General features: G+C 35.5%; 1 protein-coding gene across 1 annotated transcript; it reads right to left on the bottom strand.

Annotated features, from left to right (window-relative positions):
- Positions 1 to 3821: 3821 nt before the first annotated feature.
- heca (hdc homolog, cell cycle regulator) lies at positions 3822 to 21966 on the bottom strand. The gene is made up of 4 exons (XM_056481086.1): positions 21603 to 21966; positions 14115 to 15209; positions 10754 to 10908; positions 3822 to 4321 (listed from the first exon to the last, which is right to left on the bottom strand). The coding sequence occupies exons 1-4, from the start codon at positions 21757 to 21759 to the stop codon at positions 4157 to 4159; spliced, it is 1572 nt and encodes a 523-aa protein (XP_056337061.1). The 5' UTR covers positions 21760 to 21966; the 3' UTR covers positions 3822 to 4156.
- Positions 21967 to 21988: the final 22 nt, after the last annotated feature.

Genomic DNA, 21988 nt, shown 5'->3' with positions numbered 1-21988 from the left:
CAAGTGGCCTCCATTTCCCAGGTGAGTGAAATTCTTATATACTTATATACCATATCTATAAATGTATTTGTTTAATTTAAGATAAATTATCATTTATAATTTTCTTTAGACCTGTAATGCACTCCAGAATCTGACAGATTAGCTGTAGGCTGTAAAACAGTCATCTGAAATATCCCTGTATTTCATAAATAGCCTTGCATTTTCTAACACAGACTATATCTATAACTATAAGTATTTGGAAGTAATTCGCTTTTTCCTTCTGTAGAAAAACATCATAAGAACAATGCTTAGTGGCTCAATTTATTACAACAGTGTTTTTAAATGACTAAACACTTTATTGATATAGTGTACAACCAAGCACATGTGGTCAGAAAACAAACGAGTCACAGGTAATAAAGTATTAAGCGTTCCTCCAAAGAAAAGCCAGTCTAAGCAAAATGCTAGCAGGCGTCTTGTAGCTCCACTCACGTTGCGTCTCTTTGCCCTTTTTTAGTAACCCCTTGTCGCTCTTCAGAAACCTATGGGTGATATCATGGATACTACATCCATATCTTTGGTCTAGAACATCAGTCTATGGTCTAGAAACTATACACTAATTCCAGCGTAATAATCAAGAAATGTTGCTGCCATACCAAGACTGCAGCAGGCACAATTATATTATAGAGAAAGAAAATCGTACCTTTTCATTTTCCGTTGATCTTAGTACATGATGTAACTACAGAATAATAAAGCTTTAGATAGGAAAATTATCAAAACTCTTTGGTAATTTTTGAAAAAGATGGTAAAGGTCTAATGCTAATGATGCTCATGGCTAATGGTCTAATCCAATTCAATGATCTATGCTAAGCTAAGCAAAATGTGCTCCTGCCAGACCTGGAGATAGGCTGAATGGATTTTAAAAATGGTAAAACTCACTTGTTTAACTCCAGAAGAGTTAAGTGTTTAAGTGTTTTGAGTTGAAAAAAAGTGGATTATTCCTTTAAGGCAGGACGCATTCTGATTGGCTGGCAATGTTTTTGCTCATTCTTCAGCTAAAAAAAGATAATCATTGTAAAAGTGATTTCAACAAAATACTTCCCTTGTGCTGCTACTGTTGTAGTTGTGGTGTGGATGCTGGTATTCCTGCATCTTTAAAACTATTTAAAAAATATGTCTTTACAGTTATTACAGTGGTGTGAACAAAACTTTAGTAAGGAAAATGTAAAAGTAGCAGGGGTTTGAATGACTTACCTTTTTCCAGCTGTATATTACTCTTAAAATGCAAAAAGCATTACATAGTTAGCAATGAAAAAAAAGCAATAGACTTAATACATTTTCATTATATATATATATATATATATATATATATATATATATATATATATATATACACACACACACATCTAAGCAGATTTAATTCAAGACAAACAATACAACAATAAAAGATAATTTTGGTCAACACGATCTACATTCGTATTCTGTAACAACTAACATTAACTTTAACATGCACACCACGGGACAAATCAGCATCATCTCAGAGGCTAAGATGATTTATTAAAGCCATGTTTTTAAATATGGAACTAGCAAATAGAGCGTATTATATTGCTGTGCTGACAAAAGGAAAAACATTAACTGTTTTAGAACAAATAATTAAAATATTAACAAAAATTTGTATAAACTGTTTGTGTTTGTTGAATTCTATAGCTTCAAATAACGTTTTGCAAGCGAGAACTAGGGCCAGACAGAATCTGCAGACATTTTTTTCCATTTCTGCTGAGAATTTTGTAAAAAAAAATCTGTGGATTTATGCAGAATCATTTTAGGAGTATCATAACTAAAAACTTCACATATGAAATAAAAAACAATACTTTTTACATTTTTATTTAATGTTTACAATGCAAATCCAATTAGATCCACCTCATTGGTAAACAAATCAAGTCTCTCATGTAATATGTATTGTACAACTGTATTGTAAAGAAATGATATGAACATTTTAATATTACTATTATTGTATCACAAATAATATTAGTGAAATTAATTTAAAAACTAAATAAATATAAATGTTCACATTTACACAAGTAAATACATAGACTCAACGATGGGCTAAAAATCTGCAGATTTTTGCACATGATTCCGTGTGGGCCTAGCGATAACCATGTATTTTTTGCTGAACTAAACTGAACTGAACTTAAACTCTTAAAACTGAACTAACACTGTTTCAATTCACTATAATCTTCTATGTGAAGCTGCTTTGACACAATCTACATTGTAAAAGTGCTATACAAATAAAGGTGAATTGAATTGAATGTAATGGCCTGATAAGCATTAATTGATAATAAAGACGCATGTTGTATGAATTTTATATGAATGCTTCAACATTGTGCCAGTTTACGGCATTAAAAAAATAGACGTCAGCCTATCAACCATCCTCATTGAAATTTGCAGCTTGATTGACATACAGGGCAACCAGTCTGATATCTGACCTTTTCTGACGAATTGGTAAACACTCATGCACGTAAAACCGCACCAACTTCACTACTTGTTTTGCAGCATTTAGCGAAGTTGGCGTAGTCAAGTCCAAATATCGTTCCACCATGACTGATGATTATTTGGTATTGTGCTTGAGGCTGGTTATCAGCAGCTACTGTCTGGACTATGCTTCCCTGGCTGATTCCATTCAGTGCAAGTAATCAGAGTAAGGTAATTACAAAAATATGTGTAGGCACGCAATATGGGTTTATACAGTTATGCAAGGTACATCAATATATATTATAAAAATACAGCATTCTCAATATGTTTATTAATGAATATATGTTTTGCATTTTTATAAAACATAGGCTCATTCTGAAATATAGCCCTATATACGTTCCTGGAGACAGCGAATTATGTAGCCAGAGTTACGTATGGCTGTATTTCGTCTTTAAAACGAATGATATGAGGCGATAGATTTCCGTACCTTTTCTCGCTTACCAGCTGACCGCTTACTTCTGTATAGACAGCTTTCCGGCTGTTACCAGTTTGTCCAGTTAGCTCAACACGTACATCGGCGAATTTGAGATGCAGAGCGGAGTTGACCGCGAAGATGGCCAAGAACGGTTCAGGTAAGTGAGTAAGACAAAAACAAAATCCAAAATAAACAAGTAAATAACAGAGTGAGAATGTGGTAAAAATTTGTGGGCTTTTCTTCTTCTGGATTGCTTTTCAAAAGACTGTGGTTGGGTGAGTCAATAGGTGCTTTTCAAAATACTATTAGTAAGGTTTAGGGAAGGGGGTGGGGGGGGGGGGGGGGTTGATGGGTCAGTCAGTCAGTCAGTAAGTCAGTCAGTCGACAGGAGATCTCAAAAAGCGTACACTGTGGCCTCTGGTGGATTCGCGAAAACAAAAACTTTTAAAAAAAAACAAGCCCCTGGATGTAATTGCTCTCTCCAGAAATCTATATAGAAGTACGTTTTCACAATGAGCCTGGGATGCATTATTTTATATCTAAAATGAATCTTTACAAGTAGCTGGCATGCCTCCTGCCTTAGGGTCATCTTTTAAAATCTGTTCTGCTATATTTGAATTTTACCTATAAATTGATTTATATCTCTCGTTCAATCAAAGTCTTTGTTTTCCAAGACTAACGAAACCAAATGCTGCCCACATGAGAGCGTCTCTTCATTACTTTATCAAAGAAGTGGCTTGATCTGCAATAAAGACATTCATTGAGCACTGCTATTTGATATGGAAAACAGTAATTATGTAGAAAGACCCATAGGCGGAATGAGATTGCGATCAAAAAGATAACTGACCGAGCCATGGAATAATTAATAATTACTCAGTGAAAGGAGGGAGCATTCTTTTATGTATTTTATTGTTTTCTTATTTTTTTGTACAAAAGAGCAAATTTGGCATACAGAGATACATTCACTTGTCACAGTATTGTTGTTGCTTTGTTTTTTTTTATGCAAGCTCAAACATTTGAAGGATGGCATTAGAATATACGCAAAAGCACACCCTTTTTGTTTCTCTCTTAATAAAAGACGCACTCTCTGGCGTAACGTCATATGTTTGATTCGTTCTAGTTTGTTCCTAAAGAGAACTAATCCCACACAAAGTGTCAACGAGAGCCCAAAATAAGTAATTCTATGAATAGAAAAAAATAGAGAAAAGTACTAGCATGCAAACACAACTTTTGTCAATAAGCTTCGAGAACTTTGAACGAGGAGAATGGCTTTACAAAGTGATAGTCCAGATTGCCGCAGTGAGGACACTGCTGTACATTGCTGTACTCGGAAAAATACTGCATACCCACGCGTACATCTATGACCGGTTTCCCACAATGCTTGCAGTTCAGCCGGGCCTAGGCAGACAGAGAAAGTAGGGGCACATTTACACAACTTTAGTTAAAATACAACCACAGACACACACATACAGGTTGGATTTGGTGGTTAATGAGGACTCTCCATGGGCGTAATGTACTTTACTATTAGATGATCTTACCCTACCCTGATCTTAGCCAACCCTCACAGGAAACCTGAGGCAAATTTTAAATGTGAAAAGCAGGTTTTTAAAAGTTTTGAATTACAAGGACACAAGGCATGTCCTCATAAGCCACCTCAACGTTGTAATAATTAGGTCATACCAACGCTATCTCATGGCAGTTCGTAACTTTTTGATTTAGTGGCTAATTCGTATGAATTCGTACAATCTCATACCCCAATGACAGTTGGGCTTAGGGGCGGGGTTTGATGCCACGCCTCCTTTTTAAAATAGTATATATTTAAAGGATAATAATAATAAAGGCACAAGGCATGTCCTCATAAGTCATCTCAACGTTGTAATAATTAAGTCATACCAATGCTATCTTGTGGCATTTTCTTAACTTTTTGATTTAGTGGCTAATTTGTACGAATTCGTACAATCTCATTTGTACAATTTAGTATAATTTTCTCATCCCCCAATGACAGTTTGATTTAGAGGTGGGGTTTGATGCCACGCCTCCTTTTTAAAATCGTACATTTTCATTCGACTGAACTATAATTAGCCACTGAACTGACAAATGTAAAATAGTTACGTTTCCTTATGAGATCAGGCTGGTCATACCCATGTCATTATATATACTTTTGTCATCATAAACCACCAAAACCAGTACACACACATAGATTAAATACAGATATGCATTAGAGATCAAAATTAAAGAACAATTTATAAACACTTGGGCCTGGATTTTGTCCATCTTGAGACGAAACAAAGACACAGATATATTTAAAGGATAATAATAATAAAGGCACAAGGCATGTCCTCATAAGTCATCTCAACGTTGTAATAATTAAGTCATACCAATGCTATCTTGTGGCATTTTCTTAACTTTTTGATTTAGTGGCTAATTTGTACGAATTCGTACAATCTCATTTGTACAATTTAGTATAATTTTCTCATCCCCCAATGACAGTTTGATTTAGAGGTGGGGTTTGATGCCACACCTCCTTTTTAAAATCGTACATTTTCATTCGACTGAACTATAATTAGCCACTGAACTGACAAATGTAAAATAGTTACGTTTCCTTATGAGCTCAGGCTGGTCATACCCATGTCATTATATATACTTTTGTCATCATAAACCACCAAAACCAGTACACACACACATAGATAAATACAGATATACATTGGAGATCAAAATTAAGAACAATTTATAAACACTTGGGCCTTGGGATTTTGTCCATCTTGAGAAGAAACAAAGACATTGAGATTTATTTAAAGGATAATAGTTACTTCACCCAAAAATTTTAATGTTGATTAATTAATGAGGGTGGGAATCTTTAGGGACTTCACAATATAATCAGTTTCTAATTCTTGGAGTCACAATCCAATTCCAAAAAGATTCTTTATCAACATTTTGTTTTTCTATTTCTTCTGATGTACATCTTTACAGCTTTATACTGTATTTTAACCATAATTGGAGTTTCTATACGTTTATTCAATAATTGGAATCTCTATATGACAGAACTTGCCTCTTAAAAAAATATTTATTTTATTAAATATTATTCGTGATGAACAAGCTTTGAATGTACACTGTAAAAATATCTGTTTCCGTATTTTGTGATTCACAAGTTTTTTCCATTTATTTACAGTTGTGAATTGGATTATGGGAGTTTTATCTCTGTTCCATCAACTTTTGATGTTGAAAATTCAACTCTACAGTTTAACAAAGTGACATTTTAGTAGTTTGAAATAATATAACGTATAAGAAATACTATATAGAGAGAAATAAGTCAGAAAATGTACTGGCAGTTTATTACCAGGTTTTTGTACTGTAATATAAAACACCAACCGAGACAATATATCACTTTAAACTATTAAAAATGTTAATAATGTCACTTTTTTTTACTTTTCAAGGTTAAATGTTGTTGGAAGAAGATCCCATCAAGGTCCCATAATGCAATTTAAAAGCATAAATAAACAGGGAAAAATAAAACATGAATCACAAAATACAAAAAATTCTAATTTATGGATAGTGAAGAACAAGCAGACATACTCCAAAATAGAAAGTTTACTTTTTTTTATAAAATTTTAAGAAAATGTTAAGAAAAATATATATTTGAAGGCTAAATTATTAGCCCCACTGTAAAATGTTTATTCTTCTTTAAATATTTCCAAAGCCCTGTTTACGCTCTAATTTGAATACTGAATCCATTCTGAATCGTTAGAGAAAGAATTGTGATATATCGATATTTTCTCCCACATCTCCCACATTAATTACTCACTGTGCATTTTAGGCATGGACCGGTATAAGATTCTGACTGTATGAAAACCTTGGATAAAAATATCACGGTTTCACAGTATTGTGATTATTGCTTTAAAATATAAATAAAAAAATTAAAAATGTCTGTGTAAAACACAACAAATTTTTTCTCTTTTGAACACATTTTTTGAAAGATTTAAAATATTTTGGAGGAGTAAACATGTCAGGCTAAATAATTTAAATAAATAGTTGATTTCTGCTGTCTTCATTATTTTCAAAAACACAGATTTCTTTACAATTTAAAATGGCACCTTTGGATGGAGATACTGTTGTCCTAAATAAAAAAAGTAAATAAAAAAATCGTACACATACCTTGGGAACGGTATTACAGAAAATTTTGGCGGTTTCAAAACCTTGACTTTTTCAAACCACAGTATACCTTGAAAACAGTTATTGTCCCATGCCTAGTGCGTTCACACAGAAGGCGACAAGAGCGTCCAAGTTCGCTCTGGCCATCCTGGTGACAATGCTGTCTGCTTTCACAGCTCCGGCGTAAGAAAATTTACATCAACATTTGCTACACTGATTTCGTAATTAAAAGGGTCGTTGCAGCATATCAGCATATCAGTTACATTCCAACATAAAAACATGCTTTTTAGCGTGAAAATGTTGCGCACCTTTTATCAAACTCATTTAACTACAGAAAATCCAGTTTTTGCGTGTGGTGTGGCTTTGCTCCACTCATCCAATATGTGTCTGTCTGATATATTCTGAAGCAGTAACACTGTTTTGTTCTGTCGTTAGTTAGCATGAGATTCCCATTTAAAAACATATATAACTTTAATGCCCATCATTAACTCGCCAATAACTTTTTTATTTAAGTCCCTGTAAGAAAACATCGTAAATAATAGAAAATCCGATGACTGCAATATTAAAACCCTTGGGAACAACTGTAGTGGGAACCAAAGTTCGCAGGACTGTGTTCTCTGGACTCCTCTCAAGCAGCGGACTTCTACATTCCGTTTGCTTGCCGCCGAACAGCGTCATAGCTCATTACCATAAAATTTACTTGATTACAACTCTCCTCGACGCCCACACCGGAGATGATGCGCCATACCGCTCTTCACCACTCATCGCCGCTGGCTCCCATTGAAAATGAATAACTTCCAGCTACTTTGATGCTCTCGCTGCCTTCAGTGTGAACGCACAGTTACTCACATCTCATTCCACACCCCTAAGACCTTTGTTCATCTTCAGTGGTTCAACTGTAATCATATGACGCTCCAAAAACACTTTAGTGTACCAACAAACTATAAAAATTACTTTTTCTTCCTATGTCTTCGACATGTCAGAGTGTGCATTTACAACAAGCAGTACGCATTTACTACAAGTAAGCATTGCAACATGTAAGCATCGTATTGCCCATAGTAAATGTGCACCATAATCTTATGCAGAAAACATAGGCAAAAAGTCATTTTTACAGTTGTTTGGAGCCAAAATTGTTCTTGGAGCTTCATATGATTAGAGTTGAACCACTGAAGTTACTGAATGTTTTTGGCTCCTTTTCTTGGATGATAGCTCTTGGATTTCATCTAAAATATCTTAAATTGTGTTTTAAAGATAAACAAAGGTCTCAGGGGATTGAAACGATATGTACGATATATACGATATAAACGATATATACGATTTTAATTTTTGGGTGTACTATCCCTTTAAGGACAGTCAGTGCAAGTTTTTTTTTCAGTTGAAAGAGCTCAGACTTACATTTTAGTCTGGGAACATACATTTTAGGACATGGTCTGTGAAACTGAGGGTTCATTATTTAATTAATTAATTTTTTTCAGAAATAAGGAAATCTTTATCATCAGTGTTCAAGAGCAGAAATGATTGAGGCATGAACAAAGATTATAGCTAAAATTTCTGAAAGTTACAGCAGTCAAAAATGAGTAGGAAGTGTCGAGGCCTGCTGACAACCTGCTGTCAGAGGGTTGCAGTTATTTTCCAACAGCTCACCATTTTACAAAGTCAGTGCCATTAAAACTTGAAAGTTCTGCTGCCATTAAGTTGAATTGATCAGAGAATTAACTGCTTGATTAACTCCAATAACTGCGATGTATCTGAAAGCGTTCTCTAATTTTGATTAGCGTTCTTTTTAAAAACCATAACGTAACTCATGAAATATGTTTGGAAAAACAATAAGCCTAATCTGTGACCTGAAAATTTAGGATATAAATCAAACTTGACTCTATATTGGATTAAAGGTAGTATGGTTGGTATGATTAAACAGACTAAAATAGACTTAAATAAACTTGTATCTGAGAAATAGGGTAATATTTACAATAATTTTCAATTTAATGTACATATTAGCATATTTTCCCAGAATAAAATTCTGTTTTTAATCATAGCAACCATGCTGCAACATATTTACATATATTAATTGAAAAAAACATATACTGTGAAAATATATATAAATATAAGTGAAAATTATTAGCCCTCCTATGAAATTTTATTTCTTTAAAAAATATTTTCCAAACTTTAGATGATTATTTTCTACAAGTTAAAACATAATAGTTTAATAACTCATTTCTAACTACTAATTTCTTTTGTCTTTGCCATGGTAACAGTGCATAACATTTTTCTGCTTATTTTGCAAGATACTAGTATTCAGCTTAAAATGGAATTTAAAGACTTAACTGTGGTTAATTAGGCAAGTTAGGATAATTAGGCAAGATATTGGACAAAAGTGGTTTGTTCTGTAGACAATTAAAAATATATATGTATCTTTCTTAAAGGTGCAGTATGTAAGTTTGACCCCCCAGTGGTTGAACTAGGTATTGCACGCCTGGTTCAAAACACATGCAAGCGCAGGTTACCAGACAGACAACATCAATTGGAGTGTGCCTGACTATTTAGCTTAAAGGCTGATTTAAGGCTGATTTAAGTCGTGTTCTAAATAAAAGCAACGGCACACGATAGAAGAAACATTATCCATATTAAAAAGGAGTTTTTGTTCTAACTTACACCTGAAATTTATACTTTTGCAGCTGAACAACAGGATAAACTAACAATGTTTACCTCAGGTACTGTAACTGTTACACCTCATGTGCTTTATTCTGTGTTAAATGCTAACAATGCGAGTTTGAATGCCATTTTACATTACATTTATTGCCATATACAGAAAGCAGCAGCAGATAGTTCACCTCAAGTCTAGAAAATAAAATGAACCGTTTGAAATTGAACTTCAGAACTGTGACTCAGTGCAAATGTCAATGATTCAGCATGTTCATTCATTAATGTTAAAGAGGTTTAATATGTATTAATTTGATTATAAACCATTATCAAACATACATTTTGTTGGAGTGCAGTAAGTGCACTATTCTGTGCTTCTGAATGGCTGTATTTGAAATTCTCATGTTTCGTCTGGTGCAAACAACCAAATTGCTTATCACTGCAAATCTCCTCACGTAGTGTGTTGTTAGGACACGGTGCTACAATGAAACCTGCTCACCTAATGTTTACATTCGTAATATTTATATTGTTTACTAATTAAGAACCACCTCATATGGAACTCTGAATCTGCGTCTCATTTTGGAGGCTGCTACTGTCCACCAGAGGTCGCATTATGGTCGCTGACGCATACTTTAAGAGCCTTCCTGACTGACTGAATCAAATACACGGCAACCCGGGGTGCTAAAATATAATTGGCTATATCTGACTTCAGTATTGTTTTTCAGATAAACAAGAATGTTCACTTAGCATCTTTCGTAAATATCTGCAAACATATTATGATATTTTTATGCTTTGGAAGAGTCATAACATACAGCACCTTTAAGGCTAACAATATTGACCTTAAAAGAGATTTTAAAGTCTAAAAACTGCTTCTATTCCCACCAAAATAAAATAAATAACACTTTTTCAAGAAAAAAAATATTATAGGAAGTTCTGTGAAAATTCCTTGGTCTGTTAAAACATGAAAAAGAAAAACATTCACAGGAGAGCATATAATTTGGATATATATAATATGATACATAAAACAAACAAATGCATTACCTGACAGCACGGCGACGCAGCCAGTATATCGTATGTATACATTGTGCCCAACTGGTGCCAGCTTCCATCCCACCTGGACTTGCACTTTATACACACGATTTTGTGCACTCCTTCCAGGCAGTCCACGCAGATGGCATAAAGGTGCATCAGCCTCCCTTTAGAACATAAACAGAAAGCCCTTTTAAACTGCAATCAGACACTAATTCATGAAAATATATTCTAATAGGGCTTTAATGACATGCCACGATCAAAGCATTATTATCTGTCACAGCTGCTTTGCTTCTTAATTACGAGAAGAAAAGGATGTCTTTTATTCTCAATCAACTAAACTCTTTATGATATTTTGCTGAAAACATCCTTGCTTTAGTATTCAACAACAGTCATATTTCATTCGCAAATGCTACTTGAATTGTTATTGCTATGGTGAAAACTTATTATCATACTGAGTTTATCAAATGACTCAGCTCAGCATCGTTTAATATAAATGGCAAGGCTGGAAAAGTTTTTGCTGTTCTTGCAATTTTATAAGTCATTAACAGTGTGCATGCAGTGCTCCAAAACACAATGTTCTTTTTAATAAGAAGAACAGAGAAAGAATCTGGTAAAAGAAATTTGCTATTTTACCAGCAGCAAGAAAGTAACTGATATTTGTATTTTTGGGATATTTATAATTTCACTACAAAAAATGCTTACAAAATGGTCTTGTTTGATAAGTAATAGTTGATTAGGAGTAAATAGCCAATGTTAAAATCTTTACAATTGTGCTTAAATAATAGTAAAAGTAATCATTTTAAAGGGATAGTTCACCCAAAAAAATAAAACTCACTCATTATTTACTCACCCTCTAGTGCAGGGGGTCAAAAATATAACGAGATTCAACCCCCCCAAAACATATATTTGTGAATCACTATCATTGTTGTGCAGTGCCATATAGCCACTTGTGGTTTTGACCCCCCACCTACTGGACATTTAAAGTACTGTACTATATGTTCAGGTTACTTTCGGTTTCTCTCAGTGTGCGGTCGAAAGTAACGCACATGCAGATTATTTCTGGGGATGATATAAACGTTGAAATATATGTCTGGAAGTGCTCTATTTTTTTTACTAAAGTTCAGTTTCAGTTCAGTTCAGTTTCCTTTATTTTGTCATTCAAAACATCACAATAAAATTGTAATGCAGAACGAAATTATGTTGCAAGAGACCCAACAAGAACATAAAAAATATATGTTCAACTATACAAACACTATAAAATCCTAACATGATAAACAAGCTTTTATAATTTCATAAAAATATAGTTATATAAGATATAACCTGATTTTAAAAAATCTCAGTAGAGAGTAACTTAATACTAAAATACTTTACAAAGCTTTACATTTGAAAATATTCAAGGGTCATTAGATCATAATTCATTTTATACCACCTGTATTGTGTTGTACAAACACATTTTCATGGTTTACATGTTCTGATGGTGGTGTAAATATGATAATTTTGCCATTTGATTCAAATGGTCTCATATGCATATTAGGATTTATATAAAAATGTGCATTAGTAAAATTTGACTGAATTGAACATGTTAAAGTAAAAGTGTATATATATATACCTAACCTCATATTGAGAAATGTTTAGACAATGATATTGAATTCAAGTTTTAAGTAGCTTTGAATAAAAGCATCAAATGATTAAAAGCATAGCTCACCCAAAAATGATTTACTCACTATTTACTCACCCTCAAGTGGTCCCAAACCTTTAAGAGTTTCTTTCTTCTGTTGAACACAAATTAAGATACTTTGAAGAAAGCTGAAAACATGTAACCATTGCCTTTAAACAAGTCAATTGTTACAGGTTTCCAAGATTTTTCTAAATATCTTCTTTTGTGTCAAAAAGAATGAAGAACTCAGAATGTTCAGTTTTGGGTGAACTTTCCCTTTACACGTTATCACAGTGTTATGATAATGGGTAGGAGATTTGCTAAAGATTACATTTAGCATTCAGTATTTTCAAATTATTAGCATTTTATAAATAAGATTGAAGTCAATGTAACAGTAGCTCCACCTATTTTTATGCGCATTTTACATATGCGCATAAAAAAACAGTTGATGGAAACACCGTTTAAAAACTTATGCAGTAGGATAAACTTTTTATTCAATAAGAAAAGATGCGCATAAACTACGATGGAAACACTTTTACCGCACAAATTCCAGTATGCGCATTAAAAAAGGTCATGTGATTTTTTTATAAGAGATCGTGTGATGATGAAAATGTGTGTGAATGGACAAACCAGCAGGCTGAGCACACTGTAAAACATCTTACCTGTTGTTTTGCTCATTCTAAAACACATTACCGTTTAAGTATTAGTGTTATTATATTATTAATGACCTCCAGAATCAAGAGCATCTGTGCTCTGTGTCTGACACCTTCAAACGCCACCGTGAGTTCACTCCGTGTCAGGATTGCCTTCTGAGGCGCAAGTCATTTATTAGATGAAGAAAAGATTGACGCAGCTTCTCCTACCACAGTAAATTTAGTTTTTACTGTGGATATTTGGTGTCAGTTAATCAGGATTTTGTTCGTTTTGACTCGTTGGATGGAAACGCTGCTTTATTCGCATGTCTTTAATGCGATAATCCAGTTTTGCGCATAATGTTCATTCGTATTTTTGGATGGAAACATAGCTAATGTAGCAAACGTAGCAAAGGTAATATCCGCCTTAAAATTGCAAAAATGTGCATGAAATGCAAAAGAGTAAATGATCCAGCAATCTCAGCAAATACTAGTGTTTACCTTCCTGAATATTGAGAAATGTTTAGACACTGATATTGAAGTGATTTCAACGTCAAATTCAATTTCAAAGTCAAATTTCCCATTTGAAAATAGCTTTGGATAAAAGCATCAAATGATGAAAGGGATGAAAGGGATAGCTCACCCAAAAATGAAGATTTACTCACTATTTACTCACTCTCAAGTGGTGTCCAAACCTTTATGAGTTTTTTTTCACGTTGAACACAAAAGAAGATACTTTGAAGAAAGCTGAAAACCTGTAGCCATTAACTTCCATAGTAGGACAAACTAGTGCTTTGTAAGTCAATGGTTACAGGTTTCCAACATTTTTCTAAATAACTTATTTTGAGTTCAACAGAAGAAAGAAGCTCAGAAAGGTTTGAAACAAGTAAAGAGTGAGTAAATGATGACAGAATTTTTTTTTTGGGTTAAATATCCCTTTTTCTAATGACATAAAACTACACTGAGTCATGTTAAATTAAATAATCTCTGAAAACATTAAAAATGTTCATGCTTGACATAATTCAGCACATCTTTCTTAACTGAAATGAGTTTAAAGATAAATGATAGCGGATTCGCTCACCTTGTAAGTGGCAAGGTACATCATACTCAATCTCATCATGGCGCGAGGGGCTCAGAAACAGGGTTCCGTCCACTAAAGGGAACTGCTCAAAGATGGGCAGCGTGTGATGGCACAGGGCACAGTTCACCACGTTACGGTGACTGGCACTGAGCGCAGAGAGGATGAACTTCCTGAGATCCTCTCCCTGCCCGGCTTGAGCATCATCCTCCATGCGCACATGATACGTGTTGAGTTTGTGCCGGGGAATGTGCGTGAGCAGCTCTGAAAGATCCAGCCTCCTCAGGAACTGCACGGGGTTGTCAAGCCGAGGCAGGCACATGCTGGCGGCTCCCTGCTCCAGAAGAGCCCCTCGTCCCACCAGAGCTCCAGCCTGAAAGTGCTTCTTGTGTCCTTCTGTATGAACCGCATTCTTCAGGAACTCGCCCAGGTGTCTGGAGCTGCGCGGCCCACCGAGAGGCTGGGGGGAGAAGGAGGAGAAGCCTGATGGAGGGGACTGAGCCGGGGATTCACAAGGGGAGCGCAGTCCGTGGGACATCCCACCAACTGCATTGAGAGGACCAGCGTGACATCGCTCCTGACAGTTCTGCCAATCTGCTGATTGTCTGCGTGAAAGCTCCTGACTGGAGCCGCGGTGCGCTAGCTTATGACTCGCTGGAGATTTCCCTTTCTTGGGCTCGTCGGCAGTTTCCGGCCCGCCGCAAGCACCACCTCCGCAGGCCACGCTGCTGAGCTTTCCACTCCCTTTCTCGGGCATCTTTTTCTTGCGCTCGTCCTGCATGCGCTTCACCTGGTACCAGTCCGTGTCCTTTTTCAGGTGTCCCTGACCGCAGCGGCAGGAGCAGAAGCGGAAGGCCAGATCGTAGCCTTTCTTGGTCCACATGTTCTGCCGGCACTGCTTCTCGTTCCAGCTGCGGGCCCGGCCGATACAGTTGAACTGCACCAGGATGCTGCTCTCCCACTCATAAAAGCACTGCAGGTGCATCCAGTTGCCATAGGGGCAGAGTTCACTGTTGCACACCACACGCTGGTAGTCGTCCTTCTCAAGGTCGACGGGACGGCCCAGACTGCACACTAACGGGGTGGCACATGGAGCCTCTGCCAAACACAGTGAAGATGCTGTTAACTCAGGCAATGACAACGCTTTCATCATTTACTCACTCTCGTCTTTTGTTTCAAGCCTGTGTCAATTTCTTTTTCTTCAATGAAAAGAGAAAAGAGATTTTAGAGTGATTCTTTTCCACTGCAGGCAATGCAACAAAAGTGAACAGGCACACTAACATTTTTGGGGTTTTGAAAAATGACATTTGGGCTTGAAATTGGGTGAGAAAATAATGACAATGTTTTTGTGTGTGTGTGTGTGTGTAAATGATCTATAATGCAGAGTAGGGCTGTGCCATATGATGCTATTTATACTATATATAGCTGCAGGACATTGGGGAAAGTTAACATTGCGATAGTTTTTTGTGTGATATATATTGCGATATGAATACAATTTCCCCAGATGACTTAATATCTCTATTTGGAAAGAATTTATGTTAGATCGAGGATGATTCTGCAGCAGGAATGCCTCTCCATAAAATCTAATAAACAATCTATAAACCTTTTACATTTTTGTTGTTGTCTGTGGTACTTGCAGTGCGTTTCTGTATTTGCATGTGTATTTTCATGCACGTGTTTAGTCAGAGATTGATGAATTAATGTTTACGATTTGCATCGCCATAAAATCTAAGAAACAATCTATAAACTTTTTGGGGTCCCCCCCTGACACATTTTCAATGTGGCCTTTGCCATTTGCAGTGTATTTCTGTATTTGCATGTGTTTGTGAGTATTTTCATGCATAAAAATCTATAAATACAATCGAGAAAAAGACACAAATGAAATACATTTTTTTATCATTTATCCGAGTCTAAAAGTATTATTAAGTGCAGTTACTGAATGATACAAATAAAAATAAATAAATAAAATGAATCATAGTTAATGTCACGAATAGTACAACTGCTTATACCTGAATGCTTTTAAAGTCATTCTACAATTACATGCATTAAAAAACGCATACAAATGATAATATATAAAACAAACTCAACATTGCAGATCCTGTGATGTGACTACTGAATAATTACATAGCGATATCAATGCTGAAACAATATATTGTGCAGCCCTACTGCATATTGTATAGACAAAATAAAAAGTCTGTCGACTCGTTTCATATTATGTTTATTTCACATTATTTACACTATTTATGGTCATATTTTTTTATAATTTAAATTGGCGCAATATTACATGCCATTATGGGGATGCAGAAAGACACATGAATAGTAGCATGGTGAGAAAGTTGCAATCTTGAATATTCAATGTTTAAATTTTTTGCGATATACAACTTTTTTTATGTTGGGCCTGTAAACATTCGTTTTTGAAAAGAGTTTTATATATTATTAATAGGGCTGTGCGATTAATCTAAATCAAATCGCAATCACAATTTGAAACGATGCTATTAGTTATTCGCAAGAGGCTGCAATATGAAATATACAGTGTGTGTATTATTTAATTTCCCCTGCCCAGAGCACATGCGTGACAACAGGCGTCCTGACATTTTATCCTACATATCAGATTATGCTACCAACACTGTATTTGAATGGTTCTGAGGTTGGGGTTAGGGATTAGGTACAGTACGTTAGGGCGATATTACAGCTTCATATCACAATAATCTACAAAATTTACACTAGTAGCAAAATCTGATGGATAGCATATTAAAATGTGCTACCTACTTTTTGAATGGGAGGTAGGACAATCTGACAAATCGACAGATCACCGGCTGTGTGTGACAGCCATACTAGCCAAGTGAGTGAGCTCACTTTCATTCAGCTCAATCAGAATTGCGCAACTGAACTACACTTACAATAAAATAAAAAAAACAGGAAAGCGCTGATAAGTGGGATTATGGTGTCTGCTGCTTCAGAAGCATTAATAGACTAATTAATATCAAAGAAAAACAGCATTTGTAATATGGAAATATTTTGGTTTCAAAGTCACAGACACCAAAAAAAACAGGTCGTTTTAAAGAGCAGAATTGTTGCCAAGGCTTACAGATTATTGAGCTGAAGCTTGACTACAAAATTAAATCGTAAATTAAATCGCAATATCTGTCAAAAATCGCAATTAGATATTTTCCCCAAATCTCACAGCTCTAATTATTAATGTTTATTTTTGATTTTTTAATCACACATTTGCTCTAAATAAAGTTAGAAATATGATCACAAATGAACAAGTACATTTCTGAGGATTGTATATACAATAAAAAAGCAGTTAATATACGTAAACTATTAATTCACTGAATTTTCAGAAATGACTTGTGTCATGATATGAAATCTTTGTCATATTGACGCCCAGCCCTAATGCAGACTATAGTGTTTACATTTAGTGTTACTCATGTTATCCAAATAAATAAATAAATAAATGTTTGTTTTACGTGCTTAAATGTTTTGTATGCTAATGAACAAATGACTGACTGAATGAACGAATACAAATGTGGATAAATGTAACCTTCTATAAATTCATTGAGGGACATCTATTTATAGGCAGTGTGATTCAAGCAGCTTCCCTGGCAGAATTTTCAATGTCAGTACACCGAATCCATCATTTCTATTTATGATAACTCTGTGGGTGCGAATCCCACTTGAACAGAAAAAAAATATTATGTAACTCTTGTGAATGAAGGGTGTATGTCTCATGAGAGACAGAGAAAGACAATTACACAACAGAGAATTTTGCTCCTCAAATTTGATTGACAGCCGTTTTCGAAAGTACTGTTTTCATGTTTGAATCACTACAGTTAACGTGTTCGCTTTACCTTTCAATCACATTACCCAGACTATGTCAGCATTAAGTGAAAAAACTGCATCTCTCGTGAACTGAAGAAAAAAGTTGTATGAAGTTGACTGTTGCAAAGAGCAGGTTGGTGTTTTGTTCAACTCAATGGCAGCTCTGAGTGGGGTTTTCTCACTAATGTTTAAAATGAAAACATGGAGTGGAGCTGAATGATTAAAGGGATCGTTTACTCAAAAATGAATGGTTTTTTTGTTAATTTACTCACCTTTGAGAAAAGATGGGTCGTCAAAAGATTCTGATGGTATGATAACATTGGATAAAAATATCATGGTTTCACGGTATTGTGATTACTGCTCTAAAATATATTCTTTTTAAATGTCTGGGTAAAAAACTACTTTTTCCCCTTTGAACACGATATATGTTATTTTAAGAGACGTTTAAAATATTTTGGAGCAGTAAACACTTCAGGCTCAATAATTCAAATGAGTCATTGACTTCTGCTGTCTTTATTTGTTTCAAAAACAGATTTCTTCACAATTTAAAATGAGATCTTTGGAGATCTTTTCTGCTGGAGATACTGTTGTCCTAAAAACAAAAAAAAGTTAATAAAAACTCTTACACATACCATAGGAATGGCATAGCAGAACATTTTGACGGTTTTAAAACCTTTACTTTTCCAAACCGCGGTATACCTTGAAAACGGTTATCATCCCATGCCTACCTTTGAGACAATTAAGATATGACTTTTTTATTAGCAATTCATTCAAGAAGATTTTGAGTAGGCTTATGACGGTATCAAAATTTCTTGTAGCAACTAATTGCTGAAGTTTTTATCATGATATACAGTAATATCTCGATAATGAGCTAAACTACAAAAAAGGTTAGGGAGAATAACAAAAAAATACTTAGTGTATTGCTTTACTGTATTTACAGTTGAAGTCAGAATTATTAGCCCCCCTGTTTATTTTTCTCTAATTTCTGTTTAACGGAAAGAGGATTTTTTTCAGCACATTTCTAAATCTAATAGTTTTAATAGCTCATCTCTAATAACTGATTTATTTGATCTTTGCCATGATGACAGTAAATAATATTTACTAGATATTTTTCAAGACACTTCTATACAGCTTAAAGGCCGCTGGTTTGAGTTCCGGCTGGGTCAGTAGGCATTTCTGTGTGGAGTTTGCATGTTCTCCTTGTGTTTGCATGGGTTTCCTCCGGGTGCTCCAGCTTCCCCCACAGTCCAAACACATGCGCTATAGATGAATTGAATAAACTAAATAGGCCATGGTGTATTCTTGTAAATGAGTGTGTATGGGTGTTTCCCAGTACTGGGTTGCATCTGAAAGGGCATCCGCTGTGTAAAATATATGCTGGATAAGTTGGTGGTTCATTCCGCTGTGGCAACCCCTGTGGAATAAAAGGATTAAGCCAAAGGAAAATGAATGAATGAATTTGGTTAGTTATTAACTCCAATTAAAACAAATATTATGACTTGTAGCAATTAGATTAGGACTGTGATTTTAACATGTTATTATGCATTAACATCACCTTAACTATTAATTATTGAAGGCTTACTGCACAGGGTTACCATACAATAGCACAGAATGATACTTCAGCATTTAGTAGGCCGGTTTAAGATGTGAATTAAAGATATCCTGTATTTTGAAGTGTCCATGATATCAATATTGCGAATATTCATTATCACGATATATTTAATTATTAAATATAGACAAATATCTAATTTTGGTAACACTTTATTTTGATGGTCCATTTGAGTATTAGTGTACTGTCTGCTTAATATCTGTTGATACTGCTCCTTCAACAGACATTTAGCTGACTATAGGAAACTTTGCAAGTCAACTTACACAAACCCTAACCCCAACAGTCCACTTATAATCTAATTAGAATTAGTGGGCATGTAGACGCAATATAAATAAATTCAACAAACGGACTATCAAAATAAACCGTGACCCTAATTTTGAGCTGAATATTCAGGGATTCATAAAATGTATGTCAATGGCGATTGGCTCTCTGATGGTCCAAAAAAATCTAAACAAAAATACAGGTAAAGCAACCTTCTTATGAAGTGAAGCAACCAGCCAGTGCAAGAATTTGAACATTATGCAAACATTATTTCTAAGAGGTTATGGATCAAATATGATAATAGCTCAGATTGTTGATCATATCACTACATAAGACCTCAATGCAACTTCAGGAGCCATATGTTTTCATTCTATTTTGGCTGAAGATTTTTTTAACTCAAAGTGCTGAATTGGTTGGGCATGGAATGATAACTGGTTTCAAGGTTTACCATGGTTTAGAAAATCAAGGTTTTAAAACCACAAAATTTTCTGTAATACCATTCCTAAGATAAATGTAAGGGTTTTTTATGTTTTGTAAAGAAATCTGTGTTTTTGAAACTAATGAAGACAGCAGAAGTCAATGACTTATTTGAATTATTTAGCCTGACATGTTTACTGCTTCAAAATATTATAAATGTTTTATAAAATAAAATTTATTGTGTTCAATGGGGGGGAGGAAAGGATGTTGTTTTTTATCCAGACTTTAAAAAGTAATTTACTTTAGTCTGCGCCAATAGCCTAGTGGTACTGTGTGAGCGCCAACATATAGCACAGACGTGCTTACGGTGACCTGAATTCGATTCCCATCTCAAGGTCCTTTGCCGATCCTTCCCCTCTCTCTGCTCCCAATGTTTTCCTGACTGAAATCTCTACTGTCCTATAATAATTAAGGTGAAAACTCCTAAAAAAATAATAATAAATATAAAAATAATTTATTTTAGAGCGGTTATCACAATACCGTGATACTGTGGTATTTTTATCCAAGGTTATCATACTGTCAGAAAGTTATACCGGCCCATGCCTAGAACTGGAAGCTGATGACTTTGCATACGTTTTACGTATCAGTAAAGGTTTCAACTAAAAACCTTAAATGTTCTACAGAACAACAACAACAACGTCACCGACAACTTGCAGGGTGAGTAAAATAGCAGTAAATTTCCATTTTTGACAGAACTATGCCTTTAAAGAATGCTTTGAGCGCAGAACGAAAAGCTCTGTTGCTCTGCTTTACTCATATAAGCAGCTTCAGTCTTCAACAGTTTATCTTCGAGATGTAAACACACCACCTGAACAACCTAACAGACACCAATTTCAGTTGTTTTAAATGAATAAACATAAATGAATGAATACTATTATTTACTAATAAGAAAGGATTACCTGGCTGGCACCCTACTATTCCATCTCACAACATCACCCACTCAAAAAAGCAAGCAGTTCCACCACCTCAAGAGCCCGTGCCATTCTATGCATAATTAAACACCCAAACAGCGCGTCACTATATTGACATGACCTGCCATTACACAACATTCAATGCCCAGATCACATGTAGCTCCATGTCAAGTGCATGTACCCTTGAGCAAGGCCTAAACACAACCACCTTACAGTTGCAAGACGACAAGTGAAAGCGCGGAAATCTCCGGGCTAATGTCGTAACAACAGTGATGGTGGTGATGACACGCGCACGAAACAAGTTGCAGCAAGTGAGAAAACATTTGAGGAAGGGAAGGCGCGCGTGCACGATCAGGGAAACGCACCTATTGCTCGAACCCTGACTGAACTGAAGTGACGGTCGGTTCTTACCGCTTCTGTTGTCGCTCGGCGGACCCGCCGTGGCTCCGGTCAACGCCGAGGCAGTTCCTCCCGTAACCCCAGACGCAGAGGCTCCATTTTCTTGCTCGTCCCCGCTACTATTCGTGCGTTTATTTCTCTTCCCCTTGTTGCTTTTTTGGTTGGGCATAATGGAGCGCTCAGTATGAATGCAGCCTGTCAGCGACCGCGACCGAGCATTTCTGCGGATATCATGTCGAGGGCGGATTGACGGATGTTGACGCGCGTGAGATGCAGATGTTAGAGCTGTATCATCACCATCATCATCTTCTTCTTCATCATCATCCTCCAGATTTGTGCAGGCAGTCTTGACAGCAGAGGTACACCATAAAGAAGGCGTGTCCCTCTCTTGTTTTGAT

Source organism: Danio aesculapii, chromosome 20 (assembly GCF_903798145.1).
Source record: "Danio aesculapii chromosome 20, fDanAes4.1, whole genome shotgun sequence".
Taxonomy (NCBI): domain Eukaryota; kingdom Metazoa; phylum Chordata; class Actinopteri; order Cypriniformes; family Danionidae; genus Danio; species Danio aesculapii.
Note: the sequence above shows the minus strand (reverse complement) of the source record. Positions and strands in the feature narration are given on the sequence as shown.